Source organism: Corythoichthys intestinalis, chromosome 18 (assembly GCF_030265065.1).
Source record: "Corythoichthys intestinalis isolate RoL2023-P3 chromosome 18, ASM3026506v1, whole genome shotgun sequence".
NCBI lineage: Eukaryota > Metazoa > Chordata > Actinopteri > Syngnathiformes > Syngnathidae > Corythoichthys > Corythoichthys intestinalis.
The window spans coordinates 5,314,204-5,331,251 of NC_080412.1; the positions used below are offsets into that span (position 1 = coordinate 5,314,204).

Sequence of the window (17,048 nt, forward strand, 5' to 3'; positions counted from 1 at the left end):
TTAACAACAGTCAATGGAAGTTAGGAGGTGGAGTTTGCCAAAGGTCAATTACGACACACGTTTGAAGTGTCTAAAGTCAATATGTCAATGCACTTCTCGTGCACTGACATATTGATTGATTGATTGTGCTAGCTCGCTAATCACCTTCTCAAATCCTGTTATAGGGGAAGGAACCTTAAAAATTTGTGATTTGCATGATTCAGTCGATACCAACTCTGTTTTTTAGAGCTGGAGAGTGTAGCCGACATGCCGTATAGTATAATAAATTGAACTTTAAAGGCCATTATCCGTCCTAGTGTAGACGTGGCTAATTGATAGATTTGGTGGTTTAAAGATCGTCAACTACCATAAAACTTTACAGAGGAAGACAAAAAGAATCAACATTCTGCAGGGGTCCAAAATGGTGCACCTATTGAATATCTAAATTGGACTCGAGCTAACCCAGGAGTATATCTGTATAAATGCATTCTTACCCTTCCCAATGCCAAAAAACTGGATGAAACAGTCAGCTAAATGTCTCCAGTAAACAAGCATACTAGTTCATATGTGTCTTCTTAAAGTAAGATTAAGCTTATGCCAGAGGTTAACTAGTAATATGTCTTGCCTAATGCTGATTAAGACTACACGATTTCAACCCGATTCAAGCTCGACAGACATGTCATAGAGACCTGCTGTCGTGGCCGACTATTTCTCTCACCTGAATGAGCCATACTCTGGTGGAGGCTGATAACGGACATGCGGCACTTCCCTTGAATGCTCCCTCCTTCTCTGCTCCTGATAAAAAAGACCTCCAGTTTCTTGCTGCTTCGTAGGTGATCGCATTCTTTTAAAGGGGTAGTCTGGAGGTGGTCCACGATGCTGGGGCTTGTAGTAATCACCTGGCTGCCCTGTAGGGGATAACTGGGGGGAGAGTGAAGAGCTAATGACTGGAGCATGTGCCTTGACCCCAGAGGTGGCAAGGGAGAGCTGCATTAGCCTTTCACTTAGAGATCGAACATGCCCTTGTTTGAGATCCTTTAGTCCGTCATCTTGATGTACCTTAATCGACCCATTAAGACGCTGTATATTGGCGCGGCCTTCTGTGCGCAGCTTTGAATCTGTTACCCCGGTGACATACAGGGTTGCAGCAACTGAGGTAGGTGGGGTGTTCTGTTGGGGTTGGTTGCTCGGCTTTTGATGCGAAGGCCCATGGCCACGGAAGTATTGTGACTGAACTTTAGCTTCTTCGTAAGTAGGGAGTTCCTCAGGGTTTTGGCATTGACCCTGACTGGTGGAACCACCTCCACTGCTGCTTCTTCCTCCTCCATTGCTCCCACCGCCACCCACTATTCTGGAACTTAATTTCTCCAGGCCATCTGTCTGTAGTTCCTGGCCCTGGGGTTCCTGTCGGGCAATGTGGGGTGTCCTGGAATGTTCTTCTGAAGGGGTGCCCTGCCCTCCACCGCCAGCTCCAACTGCTACCTGCTGTTGCTGCATCACAAAACTCCGATTCATCTGCTCCTGCAAAAGACGCTGCAGGACGGTACTACTGCCACCTCCAGCACTGTTGCTGTTGATGCTGGATGACTCTTCAGTTGCGGTCCTCATCTAAGCCCTACACTGACGATGCGGTTCAAAGAAAGCCAAGCCCTGTCCAGGATCTTCACTCCCTAAAAAGAAGGAATGGGCATGGTTGAGAAAGTATAGAAGAATACAGTGTGGAGCATGCATGCATTTTTAATTTGACAGAGTAGAATGGTGAAGGCAGGAGTCATCAACAAGGCAGTCCAACTCACTGACTGCCACAGAGATGTCATTCGCTTCATGATTTGGGTTGTTACTGGATTAAAGTGAAAGAAAATCATTTGACTGAGGATTTCTTTTTTAACATTGCTGAGACTAAACTAGGCTAAATCAGGCTGATCGCGCCATTTTTCAGAGAATCGGAATCGGGTGAAAAGGATGGGTTTTTAATTTAAAAAATATATTTATGGTTTTCTGCTTCATGCTAGTACAGCGCCACAGCCTCTCACCCTCCTTCCTGCTAAGCAGTGCGGTCAATCCAGCTTGCGTTTGGTACTTAAAGTTAACGATGAATGACAGGTTTGTTGCTTTGATATTTCCAGAGAAGCTTGGTAGCTCTACGATCAAAGGCAGAAATTGTGAATCATCGTTAAACTTGCATAAGTGTGCTGTGGCAACTAATTGTGTTAGTGAGAGTAGGCCTGTCGCGATAACAAATCTTAGTTGGCAATGTATGGTTATTGCCGATATGCGATTTTATTGTCAATTTTTTTCTAATCCAATCAAACCACTAGTGTATGACAATTCATCCTAATCATTCATTCAAATAAAGTAAATTGTTATTCTTAAATGAAATACAAACTATAATAAAAATACTCCAAAAACACACACAATGAATAACGTTTAATTTGAAATCAAGCTAATTGTAGAATATGAAATGGGTGAGAAACCCAACACCATTTTTGTTTACTGCCAATTCGAGCCCATCAAAAGTGTTGATTTGATTCAAAATGACTGTCAGCTTGTCCTGCAAAGTGCGCATGTTGGCAAATTTGAAGCCAAATTATTCATTGCAATCAGATTTTTCATAATGGGTGTCATTTTAAAGCTATTCTTAGTTTCAAATGTGAAGTATGTGAAATTTAACTCCAGAAATCTTTATTTACATGTTGATCGTGATCTGCTTTAATTTTGAAATGTTCACTGGAAGTACATTCCCGAAGCCGCTAACTGTAAGCTTTACTCTCAGTTAAAATAAAGTGCAGTTTTATCAATATTCGTCATACATCACATGTAGTGTCAGTAATAGATTTTTTCGCATTGTTTGCAAATGCTGTAAATCAGCGAGTTTTCATGTTTGAAGTGTCACCTTGTAACTGCAAGTTTGCATTTTGGAGAAGAGTGCCAAAGTTTTATAGCAGGCTAAAGTGGTTAGTACATTGTCTTTTTTCCATTAGCCTCAATGTAGCAATACTAATGTTTTAATTTTTTTTCATATAGATATATTTCCTTATTTTGAATGTCTGAACTTTAATTCTACGGTGTGTTGAAAACCAATAAACAACTGTCAAAGGAACTGGAGTGTCATATGCAATCAACACGCACGTGCTCTGAGTGCACGCAGCACACGCACGCGTGCAGCACACGTACAAATGTATGTATGCGCGCACATACACAGCGATAAATCGCAGGTGGGAAAATTACCGAACTCATTTTTATTTACCGTGCAATAAAATTGATTAATTGCATATTTCGACAGGCTTAAGTGAGAGGCTGTTCTCTCAGGCATGAAAATGGGTCAGGGGTTAAAAAGGTGAGAAGGGTGTGGAGGAAATATGTTCCAGTACACTGTACACCCCAACAAAATATTGAGCTCTGTCGACCCACACTGTGTTTCAGCAGGGCCGTGCAGAGACCGGTGGAGGGGCGGGTGCTCGTAGATCAAAAGGGGCAAATGAACAAGTATTTAATACACCTTAAAACAACATAACTTCAATTTTAACCAGCTTTAGATAATAATTGGCTGTGACTGTGACATACTTTAATTGGGAGGGGGCAACAGTGAATGGAAATCAAAACTGTCATCCACACTTTCTGGCTGTGACTCAGTCAGTCTAACTCTTTTCTTCCTTCAACCTCTGCATCAAAACTTCCTTCCTCAACTTGTTCATCTGAGAACAAACCACATCAGATGGTCACTGAGCCACCAACAGCACAGTTTTCTCAAAACTATTATTTCATTATTATCCATACTTAACAACTCTAGCACCTAATGATTAATAAAGCAATGACATAAAATCTTATAGAAAAATAACATTGTAATTGTGTTTATAATTGTATTTAATACCCGACTATCCTTGCAAACCTGTTCTTACCAGGTCTGCTATTCACCCAGCTGATGAGGTATCCGCTGCCTTTAGCAGCCTCATCCAACTCCTTTTTTTATGTCCTCCTTTCCCTACGAGGCATGTCTATGTAATGAAATATAAATATTTTTAAAAAAAACATTAAAAAAAAAAAAAAAAAAGACTCCCCGGTGGCTTTTAGTTTTATTTAAAGCTTTCTTAATTTCTTTCTCTCTCAATAACGATGGAGGTAGATTTGTGTTTTTATTATTCAATCAAAAAACAAAGTTACTTCTATCAAAAACAAAGTTGCTTCAATCAAAATACAGTTATACTTTTAATCCCATAAGTCACTTCAATAAAAAAAATTGTTTTTGATTGCAAAATAAATTTGAGACAAAAAAAGCATTTGAAAACTATTTTTCTTGATTGAAACAAATTTTTCCATTGAAGTAATGTTGTTTTGCGTTTGGGCCACATTTTGGCTAGGACATTTGTGTTTTTATTATTCAATCAAATAAGTTGCTTCAAACAAAAAATATATATAAAAAGAAAAACTTTGCACATGTGTCAATCACCGTTTAACAAAGCCTGAGAGGGTTTGAGTAGACTCAGTATGAAGCATTTAATAAAGCCAAGCATTTTCTTACTACTTTATTCTTGTTTAAAAATAATTCGGTGGGGCAGTAACATGTTTAAAACTTATCATAATTCTTACATTTTGAAGTGCTTGAAAACCATTTATAAATGATACTTTGGTGAAAAAAGTGAAAAAACATGTCTTATATATATGTATCTTTTTTCCAATGTAAAATCTGAATAAATAAATTGAACACACACAAAAAAAATGCGGGGGCGCTACTTCGCGGTTTTCACTTATTGCGGCGGGTTCTGGTCCCCATTAACCGCGAAAAACGAGGGATCCCTGTATTTCTGAAAAGCTTTAAAAAGCAAGAGTCATTCCCACCACTCGTCGGGCCGGTGTTGTGCCGACACCGGCCGTCATCTCAAGTCCCAGCCGAAAATAACGCGTCTAAGGCGGACGACGGGAACGATGCGATGCGAGGCGACCCCTCAATCCGAGAGCATGCCGATTAATTTGACTCAACAGTGTGTTTCTTCGTTTATATTACCGCTAAATACACAAGCTTGACGCCAATTTAACTGGAGCTATTTTTTTTCATGGGAGATTTGGCTAGCTCTGGCAGTGTTCAACGCAAGCTGCAACGAATGGCATTAACTTTTTTATACCGCAAAATGTGAAAACGATTGAAACCATTACTCACCAAATTCAATCTGCTGGCAAATACAGGCAAGTGTGTATGCTGCGCTCTGGTTTGCCCCGGTGTGGATAAGGCCTGCTTTTTTGTTTTCGCAGCTTTGCAACGCAACCAAAGGCTCGCCGAGCACTCCTTGTTTCACGTAAGGAGTGCGCGCGTTTGGAATAATGGCCCGCAGCTTGGGCCGATGATTGGTTCTCGTCAGCGAAGCATCTAGAAGGATTTGCTGACTGTCCGTGTCACTTTTTTAAAGAACCGATCAGTTTACGTACTAAGTTAATCACATGATGATAATAATAATAATAATTAAATAAAACCTCCCGACCCCCCCATCCTCCCAAAAAGAATTTCTCCTCGGATCTACGCAATTCACGTAGGTCACCCTTTTTGACTTCAAAACGGCGAATTTCGCCGAAAGGTGAGAGATTTTCATGCCTGACTAACAAAAAACAAAAAAACAATTAAAACAATTGCATGTTCCGCGATGTGACTATTGCACATGGACACATCGCGATCGCGATATTCAAACGATATCCTGTGCAGGCCTATAATAAATGTATTTACCCAATGAAATAAAGCTGGAAAAGTTGGTAAATATAAATAAACAGATGCGGTATTGCGGACTCACAAAGGGAAAGATTAAAAAGAGGGCGCATGGCACGCTCTGGCTCTGCAGCTACTGTTTGCAATGACCACAGAGAGCCCTCCCTTTTTTAAATCCAAATTATTTATTTTATGACAAGTATTCCTTAGTTTAAAGAGGCATACATCGTTTTAGTATACATATATAAATATATATTTGTTTTAAAAAGTTAGAGAACCCCGGCCCAGCTCGAACGTAATAGACATTTTAATTTTGTTATGTTTTCAATTTGTTATTTCCAGCTTGCTTTGTTTGTAATTGCAACGTTTGTTTACCGCTTTTCGTCTTACTGCGAAGAGGGAGGAATGACGATCGGCCCGTCATGATATTGACGTCATCAGCCATCGTGCTGTGACCCGGGAATTTAACGCCTGCTTTCACACACACCGCTTCCCAGCAAAGTCCCGGACATGATCCTAGGACGCGACCAGGCATGAAAATGGGTCAGGGGTTAAAAAGGTGAGAAAGGTGTGGAGGAAATATGTTCCGGCGTTCTGCCAAAATGTCCGCCGTCGGCAAAACGTCCTACATGTGGCGAATTTGACCATTTTAATTTTTCACATAAGGCTTAATATTCGAGTTAACGGGGGTTTAATTAGTTGAAGGAGTTGATTTCAACCACCATTGACTCGCGCTAGCTTAGCCACTCCGGAGCCCTGAAACTAACAAATAACTGTCAAACTGCACAGAATTTGTTCAAATCATTTCCAACGACTAATTAAACCCCGGCTAACTCAAAGATTAAGCCTAATGTAAAAAATTCTGAACTTCCCCTGTAAAATAAAGACCATTGAATATGGCCCTTAAAATGTTGTCTATAAAAGTTTTAGAGCAATAAAACAAACAACACAAATGAATAAAATGAACAGGAATCATTCAAAGTATTTCATAATGGGTCCAAATTATTTTTCGAACAGATCATGTGACTATAGAACCTTAGAGACAGCCGTTTGCATTGCTTAGCAAAAACTACAGCTGAGGAGGCAAGATGGATATTAAGAATTTCTTTAAACCTAAGCTTTCAAAACCCTCAACAACAACTGAGCTTGAACCGAGGATTGAGCACGAGCAGTATCAAAAAGTCCTGGCTGTCGTGTTACCTGTTGTGCTGTAATTCCAAGTGGTGCTTGAATTGGATGCTTATAGCGGTGGACAGTCTTTTTGAGCCAGCGCAAAGTTTGCAGCGCACGGAGATATTTTTGTTATCTTTACTGGACAAAAATGTGAAGTAATGGCTGTGTTTCCAGTGTGCAAATGCAGCCGTTTGTAGTATATCTCCTGCCTATTTCATTGCATCCTGGCGAGGTAGCAAGGCTATGTTGTTTTGGCCGCAAACTCCCAGCGCTCACGCATCATGGTAATACACGTGACCCTTTTTGTTCCATCCCTGATTAAAAAATGTGACATGTGATGTCACTCCCATGACTACAGTATTCTTCATTCTACACACATTATGGGGCAATAACAAAATAGTAACGCACAGGCATCTAGGAAAGTAATTTTACTCAGATTACTGATTTAGAAAAATGAACGCGTTAGATTGTTCTTTACTGAAAGAAAGTAATCAGATTAGTTACGCATTACGATACCGCGTTATTGACAACACTGCTTTTATATTACCGTTAAATACACAAGCTTGACGCTACCTTAATGGGAGCTATTTTTTCACCGGACGCTCCGGCAGTGTTCAACGCAAGCTGCAACGAACGGCAGTAACTTTGTCATAATACAAAATATGAAAACGAAAACCATTACTCACTAAATTCAATATGCTGGCAAATGCATTCATCTAAAAACAATTGGGAGTGATACTTTACCTCCTCCAGCGAATGTGAATTTGTGCTAAGTACAAGATCATCTGTCGCAATTAGCGATCTTTGACGCTTTTTTTTTTTTTCCTCCCCGCATACAAACTTGTTTCTCTCTCAGCGGCTGTGATTAACCTCAATGAAGTTGCTGTCCTAGCTAAGCCTTGCCTATCATTCGTCTTTGTAAGTTTTTAGTAACTTTGTGTATTGAATTTGAAAGGAAAATGTGTGTTTTGTTTTTGACGAACTTTTTCATGAAGCTAAACTGTTGAAGCTACTCACATGTGGAAAAATACGAGTGTACAACGTTTTAAATGTATTCATTTGGTATATTTCAGTTACCACGATTTGAGAGATCAATAAATTGAAGAATTTACGCCTTGCGTTTGGAGTGCTTGTTTTTGGGTTTGCTGGAATAGCGTCACTGACACACGCAGCATCAAACAGGGGAAGGGGTAAGCGCTGCCGCGCCAAGCTAATTCTGGCTGCATTTTCGACACATGAAAAATAACGAATACGTACTACTGTATGACGGAAAATTTTAGTGGTTTTGTAACCGCGACGTTTTCATAGCATGGTAATCCGTGAAGGTAACTGGCACATGCCTACAAACGACCCCCCCCTTAAAAATTTTTCTCCTCGGATCTACACGATTCACGTAGGTCATCCTTTTTGACTTCAAAACTGCGAATTTCGCCGAAAGGTGAGAGATTTTCATGCCTGTCTCTGCAGCGTGAGCATCAACGTGTGAGTGGACTCACTCAATGAGGCATTTAATAAAGACAAACATTATTCTTATTTAAAAAATAAGTCACATTATGAAGGCAGCACAGTGGGACAGCAAAATGTTTGGAACCTCTCTTAAAGAAAAAAAAACTTTTCTGTATCGGATCGGGACTCAGTATCAGCAGATTCTAAAAATCAGGTGACTTGGACTCGGGTGCAAAAATATGCGATTGGCACATTCCTAGACTTAACATTGGGGGGATAATATCGTCGAGGCGGTGTTCGAGGTGCTTAATTCAGTAAAGAAAATTAGTCTCTTTTCATTAACTGAAGATTTATAAGTTAAACGTATTTCAATAACAATTTTGTACCCGGGGCCATTGTCATGTTGGAAAACTGAATGACGACCAAGGTATCAAGTGACGGTAGGATCTTCTCTTCTAAAATACAACAGATGCTCTGCGAGTGTTTAACTCCCTTGGATGGCCAATAGAGATAATTTTATTTCCATCACTTTTAAATTCCTCCACCACTTTTGCCAAAGTGTTTAGACAACAAGAACAGCTTTACAGATTTCCAGGCAGCCCTCAACCCATCTGTGTAAAAAAATGATTTCCTTCCTGAGATTTTGAAACATTTCTCGTCCATTCCAGTGTGAAGTATTGAAGGGTTTTTTCATTAGTCAACACCGCTTTTATAATCACCTGTCTGCCTGGAACCTGTGTCTTTAATAATTTTTTGATTAATCTGTGGTTGAAATCTTATTAGGGAGATTTTGTCTGCTTTTGCCCAAATGCTTACAATGGGGCGTCTTGCTTTCTGCCCTATGACCTTTTCAGATTTGTTAAAACAATTTATTTTTTGAAAGTTATTTAATCTTGCTGCAAATCAGCAGCTGACGCATGGTGGAAGAGTCGTTAGAAAGTCGGCCTCACTGTTCTGAGATTGTTGGTCTGATCCCTCCTCCGGCCTCCCTGTGGGGAGTTTACATGTTCTCCATGCGCCTGTGTGGGTTCTCTCCAGGTACTTAGGCTTCCTCCCACATCCCAAAAACATGCATGGTAGGCTGATTGAACACTCCAAATTGTCCGTAGGTGTGAAAGTGTACGTGAATGGTTGTTTGTCTCTATGTGCCATTTGACTGGCTGGCAACCAGTTCAGGTTGTACCCTACCTCATGCTCACTGTTAGCTGGGATAGGCTCCAGCACCCCTGCGAGCCTCGTGAGGATAAGTGGTTCAGAAGATGAATGAACCTATACATATATATACATTTTACAGTGTATCACAAAAGTGAGTACACTCCTCGAATTTCTGCAGATATTTAAGTATATCTTTTCATGTGACAACACTGACAAAATGACACTTTGACACAATGAGAAGTACTCTTGTGCAGCTTATACATAATAGAGTTCATTTATTTTCCCCTCAAAATAACTCAAAATATAGCCATTAATATCTAAACCCCTGGCAAGAAAAGTGAGTACACCCCTATGAAAAAACGTAACTCCCTAAATGTCCAAATTGAGTACTGCTTGTCATTTTCCCTCCAAAATGTCATGTGACTCGTTACAGGAGTGCTATCAGCATTGCTGCAGAGATTGAAGAGGTAGGGGGGTCAGCTTCTTAGTGCTCAGACCATGCATCAAATTGGTGTGCATGGCTGTCACCCCAGGAGGAAGCCTCTTCTGAAGACGGTACACAAGAAAGCCCGCAAACAGTTTGCTGAAGACATGTCAACAAAGCACATGGATTACTGGAACCATATCCTATGGCAGGGGTGGGCAAACTATTCCACAAAGGGCCGCAGTGGGTGCGGGTTTTCGTTCCAACCCATCAAGAGGAAACCTTTTCTCCAATCTGGTGTCTTGCAAGTGCAATCAGTTGATCGCAAGCAGGTGCTTCTTGTTTCAGCAGAAACATCATTGGTTAAACTGTCTGTGCTGGATGAGTTGGAACAAAGACCAGGACACACTACGGTCCCTTGAGGACCGGTTTGCCCACCCCTGTCCTATGGTCTGATGAGACGGGCGGGCTTGTGTACTGTCTTTCGGGGCGGGCTTTCTTGTTGTTTCATGGCCGTATAGCACTACAGCCTCTCACCCTCCCTCCTGCTAAGCAGTACGACCAAACTTTTTCTTGGTCACAAGTGCAGCTGGCATTTGGTACTTTGGTACTTAATGTTAACAATGATTGACAGGTTTGTAGCTTTGATCTGGCCGGAGAAGCCTCAGTAGCTCTACGATCAATGGCACAAATGTGTTAATCATCGTTAAACTTGCAGCCTAGTCTGAAGTGTGCTGTGCCAACTCATTCATTGTGGAAGTAAGAGGCTGTTCTCGGCAGCGTGAGTGAATTTGAATTGAATTACTCAATGAAGCCTTTAATGAAGACAAGAATTTTTCTACAGTATTCTTGTTTAAAAATTACACAGTGAGACAGTGGTTAGCATGCCCACCTCACAGTTCTGGGATCGCGGATGAAATTCCAGCTCTGGCCATCCTGTGTGGAGTTTGCAAGTTCTTCTGGGTTCTTGCTACATCCCAAAAAATGTGGATGGTATGCTAATTGGACACTCCAAATTGTCATTTGGTATTTGAAATTCTTCAAATTAAGCAGGTTATGAAACTTTCAAAAATGTAGATGGCGGAAAACACTCAGATGACTTAAAGTTCCGCTCTGAGACCCCCAATTTGGCCAAATTTCAAAATTATCCTATATGCATGTGTGATACATCGGAAAGCTGAAAATCTCAATTTTCTGGGGGAAGAAAAATTTTGAACGGGAGAGCATTTTTAAAAAACATTTTTTTAAACAGCAAAACACGAACTGGAGGTAAGAGCACGCGAGAGCATAACTGAAGACGCCATGATTTTAAGAGCTATTATCGCGTACTTACCTTGTTTCAACCCAAAAACTCCATGTAGCATGTATCATCGAGTATCAAGACACAGATGTGAATGGCCACAGCCGGATTTTTGGGGATTTTATGGGTGAAGCATGGTAATATAATAAGGGTCACTATGCAGAAATCGCAGACATCAAGGAGTGGTCAAGATGTTGTTTTTCATATATTTACCCTTTTAAACCTTTTTTTTTTCCTTCAATTTTTCTTTTTTGGGATCGATTATTTATCATCTAACATATATGGGAAAATGTGACTGAAAAAAATAATAATAATCCATAGTAATGAGGCAGATATCCATAATTTATTTACAGACACCATTTTTTCATTGTGACGTAATTTGTTTAAAAGTTAAAAATATGCGGGTGAATAATTTTTTCAAGTTTTTTTTTTTTTTTTTAAACTAAATATTAGACATCAAATAATGATTCTAAGCTAAAAATTACAGATATTTGGATTAGAAATATAATTACTTACCTTCTTTTTATGACTGGGTTGAAACAAAAGCGGTTGCGCGACATCTGTAAACAGAGGTTTCCAGGGTAAAACGGACATTTTAAAAATAGTTTGGGGACTTACTGTAATGCGCCATGAATCTGCTGTTGCAGCATATCGACATATTATTCGATCAAACACAACAGTTCTTTTGGCTTAAAATAAAGCAGTTTATTTTTAAGAGGGGCGCAAGAGCAGAAACTGCTTTTTCAGTCTTGTCTGTGTTTTCTGCCATATATTTTGGAAAAAGTTCATGGCATAATCCTTTGATGATTTACGAATAAAAAGATGAGCAACAAGGCATGTGTGAACTGTTTTTTTTTAGTTCATAAATACTCACTGGAAAATCAACCCATTTGCTCGACGTGTAAAGGGTTAAAAAATTGCTTAATCTTATGTATTTTTGTATTTACCGTATATCCATTTGTATTTTTATTTTGATTTATTTCTGCATTTATTTCCGTATTTATTTTTAATCTTTGAGTCTTATTTCTTACTTCTATATTTAGGCATTATTCATTGACTTGGTTATCATTTTAGCCGCTTTGGTCCTCCATAACTGTAAAGTCTATTTATTAGAAATATTACAATATACTCGACATTGTTTGAAATGCACACAAATATGTCTTTGGTCAGAGTGCATTTAGATGCTTATAACCAAGGGCGTAGGTTTGGTTTCCAGATTGGTAGGGACAATATAACAGCATATCCTGCATGTACCCTTTTTGCTCAGGATGGGACATTAATAAGACCAAACAGATTGGGTGAACGGGGGTCAGGGGTACATTTCTCACGAATATGAACCTAATTAATTGATATGCTAAATCATGGGTGTTCATTACGTTGATTACGATCGACCAGTCGATATCAACGCTAGTGTGGGTAGCTCGCGGCATCCCAATATTTTTTCATGTACATGGTTAATTATGATTATGTTTTGTGCATATTGTGTTGTGTGACCAACATATGAATGAGGTTATGCAGCACCCGCCTCTCTCTGTTTTTCTGGCTCTATAGTTTCCATCAGAGTTCACTACATGTCTCACACTCTAATAAATGTCAACAGTAGAAAACACAAAAAGAGGGACATTTCTCTCTAAGCAGCTTCCTACTCGAGTTTTGCAGGTTAGCAAATTCCAAATCCACACAGTTTAATGTTATGCTAACTCTGATGCAGGACGTACTTCCAATAGCAACATTTGTAGTGTGTTCCCCACCTCCACTACATTGATGTCTTTTTACATTACTTACAGTGGCTGCTGCTGCTGCTGGCCGAAAAAAAAACCTAGAATCTCCCTCCTCTTCGAAGGGGGCGGCATGTTGTCGACATGTAATTCTGTCAGAGTGTGCCTGCGTGTTTGTGTCGGGGGTGGGTAAAGTCATCAACTAATCAAACGTGTGTCTGGGGGGGGGGGGGGGGGGGAGTGGACCGGCACATTCAGCAAGTGAAAAGGGGTGAATGTAGTTTGAACGTAATGAAAATAATTCACTCAATAATGGTAGGGTCGACTCTATCCTTACAACATATGGGAAGACTATCCACGTTATTTGTATAACTGAACTCATTATACAGGGTGATTCAAAAAGAACGTCCGGAAACCATTGCGTTATATTAAAAAAAATAATAATAATAATAACTACCGTAATTTTCGGACTATAAGCCGCAACTTTTTTCCTTCATTTTGAATCCTGCGGCTTATAGTCCAGGGCAGCTTATTTATTGATTTATTTGAGTCAATAGGTAACATTTTATTTGACAGCAGCGTCATAACACTGTCATAAGACCGTCATAACTATGATATAACACTATCATGGGCATTACTGAATGCTTATGTCATTGTCATCCAGCAAATTATGTCAGTAACTCCATTTATGTCCAGTTAGGATCTTTTACATCCATTCAAAAGTTAGATAATTTGCCACTAAATGACATCTCTTAAATCATTAATAAATGCTCATGACAGTGTTATGTCATAATTATGAATGTCTAATGACAGTTATACAGTATGCGCCACTGTCAAAGTGTTACCAAATACCATAACTAGCAATATATGAAACGAATGGAACAGTAAATGAAGAAATAATTAGCACAGAACATGAACTTTGATTGCTATTCACATCTGTAGCGCTGCAATGCATGCTAGGAGGCATGTTGGACAACAGCAGGAGGCAGCAGAGGTTGACTGTCGCCCCCAAGGGAGCAGTGATGGCCAAATGAAGCTTCTTGAGGCAATGAAACTTTGCAGCCAATTGGTGGTTCATTTGGTCTTATGACAGTCGTATGATGCCGCTGTCAAATAAAGTGTTACCGTTTAATATCTTTTGGTTTAAATATCCGATAACACAGTGAGGACAGCTGCGGCTTATCTACAAACAAATGCCGATTTCGTGCAAAATTTGGTGTGTAGCGGCTTATAGTCAGGTGCGCCTTATAGTGTGAAAATTACGTCAACTATACAAAAGCATTGTATGTAACTTCAAGTTTTTATTTCATGCTTTACAAGTGCTCAATGTCCACCACCAGCGGCACGGACAACATCAAGCCGATATGACTTTTAATTCATTAAAATTACTTACTTGTTAAAAAGACTTTTAATTCCTAATAAATGATTAATTAGTTTTAATTAATTTAAGTAATCAATTAATTAATTAATAATACAGTCTATTTCAATGATTTTAAAATGAATACATGCATCCTGAAAAGTTTATGGTGTTATGTCCCTACCGTCCCTATACATGTTCGCAAATTGACTTGAACATTGACTTGAACAATCCGTAACACAAAAAGTAACAAGAAAAAAAAAAACAGAACTTCCACAATAATTTAAATTGATCAAAATAGAACACCAATCACAAACTACGCAAACCAAAGGATAGGTTGGAGACAATAGATTATTCTAAATCATAGTTTCTCAAAAACAAACAAGCGTTCCATGTTGAATCCATTTTTATCGCGGTGATGAAGGCAACATGCAGATTTGAAAGTCCGAATTTGGATGGACTGAGTCGTTGCCGTGAGGAAATATTCAGTTCGACATCCAGTGTGAAGCCGCTACGTTCCACTTTTCTCTGTTATATGATCTCACCAACTGATTTATGGCAAGCATCACGTTCTCAGCCCACTTGAAAAGCAAAAGTTTTTCACTTTTCCCGCTGCTCTTTGTTCTTACCGGATTTCAATGCGAGTTGTAAATACAGAAAACAATCTAGCCAACAAACAGAAAACACGTTGAAAAACATATAGAAAGTTGAATATTTACCTTTCATTGACGTCCGTGCTTCTTCCCTACGTCTTCAATGAAATATGTCATCATTCCCAACTTTTCTCCGTTACCGCGAGACTCCGTTACAGCAGGATTCCGAGGGCGAATACAGCAACAATAATATAGACTGCTTCACACTGAGAATTTGAATATGCGGGTTTCTTCGTTTTTTTCATCCCCCAAAACTTCCATTTAATCGGATTGGAATGCATTTTTGGGCTTTTCCTTAAAAATGAGGGCAGGTCATCGAGCAGGAAGTGCGCCCCGTCCCATCCGGTATTAGACAGTAAATCATGGCTATGTTTTTGTTTGTATGTCATATCGGCCACGCTTTTGCATTCTGCTTTTCAAAATTACTCAACAGGAAACAACCTTGCGCCGGTTTAGGGCTGCATATCGTATAGTCCAGTGGTTCTCAATTATTTTGTTAAGCAACCCCCAGGAAGAGTAAACGTTTGCCCCCAACCCCCAACTCTCTGCCGCCACTGTAAAAAAGAACCATTTGAAAATTATTATGAATACAGCTCAGCATAACATTGTGTCCTTTTTATAATAAAGGAAAAAAATAATAGATTAACTAACAATAAAGTCTAACTGGATTAAAAGGAGCACAGTATAGAGACTAGTAATTCTTATAAATTAAACGTGAGTATGAGATAATTAGTGATGCATGATAATACAGTTTTCAAATGATACCGATAAATTCCTCCTCGTTCCAACCGATATCCGATAATGTCAAGCCGATAATTCTATTAAAAGATATATGTAAAATTTTAAAGTATACAGAAGAGAAAATATTACTGTGCAAAAATAGAATGTATTGCTGTTTTTTTCAACATCAAATGTGAACAAATAGTAAATTCCAACATCTAAATAAAGACAGACTGTCTGACATTGTGTAATGGTAAACTTTTGGCAACAATTACTTACAGAGCAAATACCTAAATTGCACAAAATTGCCTTAAAAAGTAAGCCATGGGGGTGGGTCAGTGATGCTGTGGGACTGTTTCGCTTCCAAAGGCCCTGGGAACCTTGTTAGGGTGCATGGCATAATGAATGCTTTGAAATACCAGGACATTTTAAATCATAATCTGTTGCCCCACATTATTTGATGTCAAACAATTATTTCTTCATGTTGGATTTTTTCCCCACTGAATAAATGCACTTGTATTGAAGGTTGGATTTTTCTCTTTTTTCCATTAAGGTCCCATATTATTTAGAAAAAAAAATATTAGAAGCTAAAAAACACATGATTATTTAAAATCCAATAATTATGGAAGGCACTGTATCTGCCAGCACTTCAAGTATATTTCATTCAGATTTCTTGAAGAAAAATAGCTATCTGAAAATAAGGTTAACAACCTTTTTTTTTTTTTTTTTTTTTTTTAAAGCAATAAATTATTTTACTTAATCCCCCCCCTTGTCAGAAATTTTCGTTTTTTATAAAATTTGTAGTTTAACTACTAGATCGCCATTGTTATTGACGACGCAAGGCACTCTGGGTGGTGACGTCATTGGGTTGCTCTGCCGGGCTTCCAGAGTATGACTCTCGCGACATAAACATGTTATCTTTTCAGCCCTTTCAATTTGAACCAGAGAGGAACATTAATGAGGACAGCACTGTTGATATTTCACAAAACCAGCAGCAAAAGCAAAATGAACAGGAATGACGGGATGAGAAGAGACAAGAGTAGGACATAACCAGTAGCGTTCATGTGGCAAGTTCGTCTAGTGACAGTGACAGTTGTCAAGAACTCCAGTTTTTGTTTGCAGATCTTTACGGTAAACTATTGTGTATTACTCTAATATAATTGTGGCGATTGTTAGCATTCAGAGCTGTCGTGTGCTTTACATAGGATTAGGATATATAGTAAAACACAGCAGTTTGATTATTTTTGGCCTTGCATCATAGAATACGAAAACTTTAACGCCATGATGTCTAAAGGGCTCCGCCTCCGTGACCGAGAGAGTGCTGCCTTACCCGGGTCATCAACAACCATTTTTTTTTTTCATGTGAAAACGCTGTCCAGATTGATGATCGTCCTGTTGGTGTTTTCAGATTTTGCACCTTATCAGATGTTG

The 17,048-nt window shown here is 39.2% G+C and overlaps 1 protein-coding gene across 4 annotated transcripts in view; it reads right to left on the reverse strand.

The window, feature by feature from the left end:
• The window catches only part of amot (angiomotin), a 68,281-nt gene extending 53,057 nt beyond the window's left edge, over nucleotides 1-15,224 (reverse strand). For 2 of the 4 annotated variants that reach the window (XM_057821215.1, XM_057821213.1), the window contains exons 1-2: nucleotides 14,964-15,224; nucleotides 698-1,649 (exon numbers count right to left, since the gene is read on the reverse strand). In XM_057821215.1, coding sequence (XP_057677198.1) covers nucleotides 698-1,587 — 890 coding nt within the window. In that variant the 5' untranslated portion in view covers nucleotides 1,588-1,649; nucleotides 14,964-15,224. Of the gene's footprint in view, nucleotides 1-697; nucleotides 1,650-11,685; nucleotides 11,730-14,963 lie in introns of all 4 variants that reach the window. The other 2 variants (XM_057821212.1, XM_057821211.1) reach the window with 2 other exon arrangements.
• Nucleotides 15,225-17,048: the final 1,824 nt, after the last annotated feature.